The 8,498-nt window shown below is 41.2% G+C and overlaps 1 protein-coding gene across 1 annotated transcript in view; it reads right to left on the reverse strand.

Annotated features, from left to right (window-relative positions):
• Positions 1-8,284, reverse strand: part of LOC149434883 (uncharacterized) — a 66,899-nt gene extending 58,615 nt beyond the window's left edge. Inside the window, exon 1 of the mRNA XM_089663264.1 lies at positions 8,153-8,284. Coding sequence (XP_089519390.1) covers positions 8,153-8,284 — 132 coding nt within the window. The remainder of the gene's footprint in view (positions 1-8,152) is intronic.
• Between the last annotated feature and the right edge of the window lie 214 nt (positions 8,285-8,498).

Raw genomic sequence — 8,498 nt, forward strand, 5'->3', positions numbered from 1 at the left:
GCCGGGAGGCCACCTATTTGTGTGCTGCCAGCGTGAAGAAGTTAATCTCAATACAGAACAAGCTACACCAGATTTTGCACTCTACAGAAAACCAATGGGGTTGACTTACTAAAGGCAAATAGGCTGTGCACTGCAAGTGCAGTTGTTTTATATTCGAGGAGAAGCTCTGAAATGGGGCGAAGCTCTGCTGGTTTCTTTCATCCAGTCATTTGCAAGCAAAAGTACTGTGTTTTTCTTCCCTTGTATGTTCCCATTAGATCTAGAGCAACTGCACTTGCAGTGCACGACCTATTTGCATTTAGTAAATCAACCCCAAAGTATTGTCTGCATTATTTTACAACCAAGTCAGGTAAGAGGTGCCACAGGGGTGTTTTGGTGCAGTTAGCACAGTGGTAGGAATAGAGGATCCACCCCCATACCTGCAATAAGAACCCCAAATGCAAGAGCAAAAAAAACACATTTTTAAAAATCGTAACTTTTATTAAACCATTGTGGCTATTGTTCATAAATAGTAGTTGCCTGTTTTAACTTCCCTGGCGGTATTCCCGAGTGTAGCTCGGGGTAAAATTTCAGTACCAAGTGCGGTAACCCCGGGCTACACTCGAGCTTACCATTCGGTGTTGCTCAGGGAGTCCCTGCAGAGCTTACCTTGTCCTTCGCTCCCGCGATATGTCCCCTGCAGCGTCCCCGACCATCTCCTCCGGCCGATGCCGGCATCCGGCTTCCGTGTTCCGGTCCCTGTGACGTCGGGACGTACGGGCCCCAGAAGCGGCGGCAAATTTGAAATTTTTAAAAAATTTAATTTTTTTAAAAATTATTATTCTATTGTAAAACATTGCTGTTTCAATGCATTTCACATATATTTTGTCCCTACTGCTTTGTCCTGTGCCCTGCCTACATTTTGACTGTTCTTTCTGACTGGAAACTTAGAAAAGTCCATGGCGTCCAAAAAGCGTCCCTTTAGGTCAAAAGCGGTTTTAGACCAGATAGAGAACAGCGATAGTAAATTAGAACCACTTGCAGAATTGAGTGATAATGATTCGTGGGGAAATTCGGCATCAGATACTGAAAACGAATTTGCGACTTTGCTCAGTGATGTGCGAATTTGCCTCTGTATTTCAAATTTCAGTGTTTTTGGTTTGATTATATTATTGAATTAAATTTATTATTATATTATTATTTTTTATGATTATTAATTAAATTATAATTTATGATTTCGTGTTTCAAGTTTTATCATATCCGGAATGTTTACTAGACTCTTGTTCAGACAGATTTCAGTGAGTTATTCCTAAAAATTACAGCCTACAATAAAAAACTACATATTTCCATGCAAAAAAATGGTACCGCTTTCAGCACCAAAAATCTGAAATAATCATACCACCAAGGAGGTTAATATGCATATAGTTTACAAAGGATACATCTATGTGATGGTGACTACTCAATAGAACATGTTTTATTGTAGAGAACAAAAGTTATAGTTACGTTAAATCTTGTGTAAACATTACATTACGTCAAAATTGTTCAAAGGAAATAATTTTTTTATGCTGACTGGGGCATACTGTATGGTGTGGCAGTTTATCAGACCTATTTGTGTGACAATTTAAAGTGGTTGTAAAGGTTGAAGGTTATTTACCTTCGTGCATTCTATGTGCCCCCACCTGAACCTGAGCCCCTATGCGATCCAGCTATGTGCACGACAGCCTCAGCTGCCTTGGGTCTCTGTCTCCTCATTGGCTGAGACAGCAAACGGGAGCTATTGGCTCCCATTGCTGTCAATGACAGCCAGTCAGCCAATGAGGAGGGAGAGGGGTGGGGCCAAGCCACGGCTCCATGTCTGAATGGACACATGGAGCAGTGGCTTCGGAACACGTCTGCTTGGGTGCCCCATAGCGAGCTGTTTGCTATGGGGGCACCCAACCAAAAGGAGGAGAGCTGGCAAGGGACCCGAGAAGAGAAGAATCTAGGCTGCTCTGTGCAAAACCACTGCACACAGTAGGTAAGTATAAAATGTTTGTGGTTTTCAAAAAAAAAAAAATGAACTTTTAGTATCGCTTTAATTATATAGTTCAGCATTTTATAGAAATGTGTGATTTGTCATTCAACTAATGTCACAATATTTGGTCAAAGTGAAGGTATTGACTGAAAGTCAACAAGTCACACTAAATTTATATATACTCTTGCTGAGCGTCTTAAGTACTTGATTAGTATGTGAACCATTATTTTTGAAGCATGCACCAAATACATAGCACACAAGTCATGATTGAGATATTCTAACTTTATATTCTAAACGGATACTTTAGTTTTTGGTAGGTTATTATTATTATTATGCAGGATTTATATAACACCAACAGTTTGCGCAGTACTTTACAAAATGAAGGTAGACATTACAGTTACAATACATGAATGCTGAAGAGCTAGCTCTCTACTAAGGTCTAATATCTCTTGGGCACACTATTGGTGAGATATCTGTTATGGGTTCCTGAGTCTGCAAACCTGCTATGGCCTTTATGCAAGGGCACCAGTCTCCACACTGGAGTTCGTATTTCTTCTAATTTCTGAGTTTTAAAAAAGGTGGAGCTGGCTGCCTGCTGTCTGTGTTTCTCTCAACAAGAAGGTAAGACAGGCTTCAAAGAGTTGAGCCAGAAGCTTGTGGTGGTGGTCAGGATGGGAGCAGGAGAGTAGAGGTGTGTGTTGGCAGCAAGGGAACTGCGGCATGCAGAGGTACCCACATGGAAGAAAAATACTCCCTCCGCTCAAGAAAGCACATGTCCAGGCCCGTCTGAAGTTTGCCACTGAACTTCTGAATGATGCAGAGGAGGACTGGTTGAAAGTGTTGTGGTCAGATGAGCCCAAAATCGATCTCTTTGGCATCAACTCAACTTGCCATGTTTGGAGGAGGAGGAATGCTGCCTATGACCCCAAGAACACCATCCCAACTGTCAAACATGGTGGTGGAAACATTCTGCTTTGAGGGTGTTTTTCTGCTAAGGGGACAGGACAACTGCACCGCATCAAAGGGACGATGGACGGGACAATGTACTGTAAAATCTTGGGTGAGAACCTTCTTCCCTCAGCCAGGGCATTGAAAATGGGTTGTGGATGGGTGTTCCAGCATGACAATGACCCAAAACACACGGCCAAGGCAACAAAGGAATGGCTCAAGAAGAAGCACATTAAGGTCCTGGAGTGGCCTAGCCAGTCTACAGACCTTCATCTGATTGAAAATCTGTGGAGGGAGAAGAAAGTTCGAGTTGCTAAACGACAGCCACCAAACCTTAATGACTTGAAGACGATCTGCCAAGAGGAGTGGGCCAAAATCTCTTCTGAGATGTGTGCAAACCTGGTGGCAAACTACAGGAAATGTCTGACCTCTGTGATTGCCAACAAGGGATTTGCCACCAAGTACTAAGTCATGTTTTGTGAAGGGGATCAAATACTTATTTCCCTCATGAACATGCAAATCAGTGCATAATGTGTTAGACATGCATTTCTTTTTTTTTTTTATAATTTAAATATTTATTGATTTTCCATATAAAAAAACATATTTCATCAATAGTCTCATATAAAATACAAAAACCTTGATTATATCTCCTTCTATCGTTATGTCCATTCCCCCCTCCCCCTTTCCCCTCAATCCCCCCCCCCCCCACCCACTCTACATTTCTCCATTGCATCTTTCCCTAAGTAAAGGGTACCTTCACATGTCACTCCCTATTGCTTCATATACTTCGTTTGGTGCACAAAATCTTCCCATTTTCCCTACCTCCTATAGTATAACCCCATCTTGTCTTCTTGCATATAATACAATTTTTCCATCCTACATATCTGATTCACTCTCTCTACCCAATCCTTTTCTCTCAGCACCTCTGAGCTATGCCAAAACTTAGGTATCAGACCCTTTGCCGCATTCACATAGTACCATATACCAAAATCCTTGTATTTATTCACTGGTAACTTTGTACTGTGTAATAGACACACTTCTGGATCCAATCCTATCTTTATCCCAGAAATTTTCCCTATTGAATTAACTATTATCTCCCAAAAGCCTTGAATCTTTGGGCACTCCCACCATATGTGATACCACGTACCCATCTTTCCACATCCCCGCCAACACTCTGGTGCTCTTTCCCCACACATTTTATATTCAACATTTGGTGTAATGTGCCATCTTGTCAAACACTTATAATTTACCTCCACCTCTCTCATGCTTACATTTTCGTGTGTGAGTCTATATATTTTCCTCTGTTTATCCTCATCTATCTCTATTCCCAAATCCCTTTCCCACTTTACTATATACATTGGTTTTATGTGTGTGTCTAACTCAGTGAGAATCTTATAAATTTTTGCCGTGCCCCGTCTCCCATCTCCCCGTGATTCCAACAACCTCTCCAACGAATTCCAATCCTTTCTCACTCTCAGGGGTTTTGGAAGGCACTCAACAAAGTGTTTTAATTGGTGATATCTACATTCATCTATCTTAATAAAAAGTTCCCTTTTATCCTTCTTTAAATCCTTAGGTGTTCTCAATTCCTGCCCATCCATAGTATTCCTTAGTTGAATATCCTCCTTTTTAAACCATTTTCCTACACTCTCCTCCTTACCTGGTGGAAAATACTCCATATTCCTCAGTGACATTAATTGTGAATTAAAATCCCATTTCATAAACTTGTGCAAATTATCCCAAACCTTTAAAACATTTAATGTATAAACACTCGTGGTATCTTTTAAACCTCTGTATTGTGCGGGTACCCATATGATTTTACTCAAGTCAACTCCACTTAATTCATTTTCAATCTTGACCCACCTTTTCCCCTCTGGGTTGTGTGTCCAGTCATAAATTCTTGCTAAGACTACTGCTCTATAGTACCTCTTGAAATCTGGCACTCCCAATCCTCCCCTCTCTTTACTTCTACTCATCATTACTTTGAAAAAAACCTCCGGAAGTCTAATTGGGATCATCTGAAATTTATACAGGATTTTAGGTACAATTACCATTTTTATCAGATTTTTACGCCCTAACCAAGACGGGTTACCCCCTCCCAATTTCTTCAATTCCTCCTTAATCTCATTTAAAAGTGCAATATAATTTGATTTATACGAATTCGTATATGAAGCAGTAAGTTTAACCCCTAAATATTTTATCTCTCCATCTTTCCATATAAAAGGGAATTCTTTTTTATCTTTTCTTTCTCACTGTTTGGAAGATTTACATTTAAGATCTCAGTTTTTGTTGGGTTTATTTTCAGATTTGTTAACTCCCCATACTCCTTTAAGCTCTTCATTAAATTTGGGAGTGTTATCCTAGGATTTCCCACGTAGAACAACAGGTCGTCCGCAAAAGCTGCCACTTTATGTTCAATTTCTCCTATCTGTATTCTTTTTATATCCATATTTTTACTAATTGTTGCCAGCAAAGGTTCCAATGACAACACATACAACAATGGGGACAGTGGGCATCCCTGTCTTGTTCCATTTGACAACCCAATAGGCTCCGACCTTTCTCCATTAACCAAAATAACCGCAGAGGGCTCTCTATACAATTTTCCTATCCACTCCCTCACTCTAACTCCCACTCCTATAATCTCCAGAGTGTCCATCATAACGCTCCAGTCTACTCTATCAAATGCTTTCTCAGCATTCATCGAGAGCACCACTGCTGGGGTTTTCCCCTTCCTAGCTTTCTGGATAAGCAACAAAGTTCTGATCCCATTGTCTCTACCCTTCCTCCCTGGTACAAATCCCACCTGGTCCCCCTGAATCCATTCTGGCATTAAATCTTTCATCCTATTTGCTAAAACCTTTGCATATAACTTCGTATCTATGTTCAAAAGTGAGATTGGTCTATAGCTAGAGCACTGAGGAGCATCCTTCCCTTCCTTATGAATAAGCACCACATGGGCCTGTAGGGATTCCTGCCTTATCTCCATCTCCCCACCCAGGGCGTTCATATAATCCTTCAACTTAGGTATTACCAATTCACTATATTTTATATAGTACCTCACAGTATAACCGTCTGGGCCTGGGCTTTTCCCCGTCATGGTACTTTTCAATGCTATTTTTATTTCCTCCTGTGTGATTTCTGAATCCAGGGACTTCAATTGACCTTCATTTACCTTCGGTAGTCCTGCGTTTTTTAAATATACCCTTCTTTTTTCTCCACTCGCGTTACCACTTTTATTTACTAAATCCTGAGAGTTAATATTATACAGCTTGCTATAATATTCCTTAAACACCTTAACGATCTCTTTAGTAGAATAAGCCATTTCTCCCTTGGGGTTTCTTATTTTTTCTATAAAATTCCTATTTTTCTTTTTCCTCAAGGCTCTCATTAAATATTTTTCTGGCCTATCTCCCCATCTATACCTCTCCCTTGCCACTTTATTAAATACTCTTCTCCTCTCCTCTTCCATCAATACCTCCAGTTCTTCCTTCTTTTTTGTTACCTTCTGTCTTATCCCCCTTGTTATTCTATTTTTATGGATTTGCTGCAGGTCAGATATTTCTTTTAAGAGGCTCGTAAGTTTCTCTCTTCTTTCCCTTTTTTTTTTTGCCTCGGACGCAATCAATATACCTCTTATATAGGCCTTATGGGACCCCCAAACTGTAGCCACCGACACATCCCCTGTCTTATTTTCCTGAAAAAATCTTTCCATCTCCTCCCTAATCTTCTGATCAATCTCCTGGTCCAGTAGAAGAGCCTCATTTAGCTTCCATCCTACACCACCTGTCAATTTCCTCCCCCACCCTACTTTCAGTGTAACAGGGGCATGGTCTGAGAGTCATTGCCTCTATTTCTACTTTAACCACCCTCTCAATAAGTTGATGATCTACCATTATGTAGTCCAATCTCGAATACATCTCATGTGCATTAGAGAAGAAGGTATAGTCTCTCTCTTTTCCATGCATTATTCTCCAAATATCCACCAGCTGACACTCATGCATCACCTTCTTTAAAGTTCTCAGAGACCCACCTCCCTCTCGCTGCACAAAAGAGGTCGTATCCATTTGTGGTTCCATACAGAAATTCAAATCCCCCGCCACTATCAACCATCCCTTTTTAAAGGCCATCAGTTTTCTCAATACCCCTTTCAGGTATATCTCCGGTCTCTTATTTGGCTAATAAATATTCGCTATTGTACATTCCATCTCTTGCAATCTACCTCTCAAAAGCAAAAATCTCCCCTCAGGATCTATTTCTCTCTCCTCCAACTCCAACCTTATATTTTTTGCAAACCCTGTTGCCACTCCCTTAGCTCTCTTAATTGTGGAATCTGCGTAAAACCATGTTGGATAGTTTCTAGTGTTCAACTTAATATTTGACTTAATCTCAAGATGTGTCTCCTGCAAGAAGACCACCAAAGCTTCTCTATGGTGTAATTCTTTAAATAGCTTAAATCTCTTCCCAAGACAATTCAACCCATTTACGTTATATGTTATAAACCGTATTTCCGCCATACTTCTTGTACACTTCTCCTCCTTATGCAGAGTGTTTTTAATACCCCCACCCCATTCCCTCCTACTCCCCCTCCCCTAATGCACCCCTCCCCTCTCTCCTCCCTCCCTCCCTCAACTCAAACCCTTACCCCCCACCTCCCTCCCCCTAGCCTTCCCCCCCCCCATTCCCCCCACAACACCCCTCCCTCCTCCCATTCCACCCTCCTCCCTACTAGGCCTACTATTGCCTTCAAATCAGTTGTGGCCCTAGTGCCACATTTGATTCTGACCTCGGGGTTGAGCTCTGCCCATGTACGGCTCGCCTTCCCCCCATTCCCCCCTGTACCCCCGATGTCCCCCTTTCTGTCAATTCTATATTTCTCCTTCTAACTAGCTGCCATTCCTCTTTTCCCACAGCACATGTCTCTCCTTTTTCTTCCTCCTCCCATCCTGGGATCTCTATTCCCTGGATATTAAATGTCTCACAAAAGTCTCTTAATTCATCAGGGAATCTCAGAGATGCAGAAACTCCATTCTTCCATCCAATTAGGCACACCGAGCTACCCCATCTATATTGTATATTCTGTTTTTTCATCTGTTCTAATAGTGGTTTCAACTATCTCTTTCTCCACAATGTCTCAGCAGTCAAGTCCGCAAAAACTTGTATATTTTTTCCTCCATGTGTAATACTTGTTCTTCCTTTTATCTTCTTCCATACCTCTTCCCTTTCTCCACATTTATGGAATTGTACAACTACATCTCTTGGTCTCTCTTCCACCCAATCCCGTTGAAACCTTCCTATCCTATAAACATTATCCAGGTCGAATGTTTCAGTACCAGGCTTATTCATGATGGAGTTTAAAATTTCACACATTGTCCCTCTTAGATCTTCTCCTTGTGTGAGCTCCGGAACTTCTTTTTATCCTAAGATTATTTCTCCTATGCCAATTTCCTTGTATCTCCAACATATATACCGTATTTTCCGGCGTATAAGACGACTTTTCAACCCATGAAAATCTTCTGAAAAGTCGGGGGTCGTCTTATACGCCGGTGCGAGCCGGTGT

The sequence above is a fragment of the Staurois parvus genome, unplaced genomic scaffold (assembly GCF_062004578.1).
Source record: "Staurois parvus isolate SC_StPar_1 unplaced genomic scaffold, SC_StPar_1.0 ptg001643l, whole genome shotgun sequence".
Classification (NCBI taxonomy): Eukaryota; Metazoa; Chordata; class Amphibia; order Anura; family Ranidae; genus Staurois; species Staurois parvus.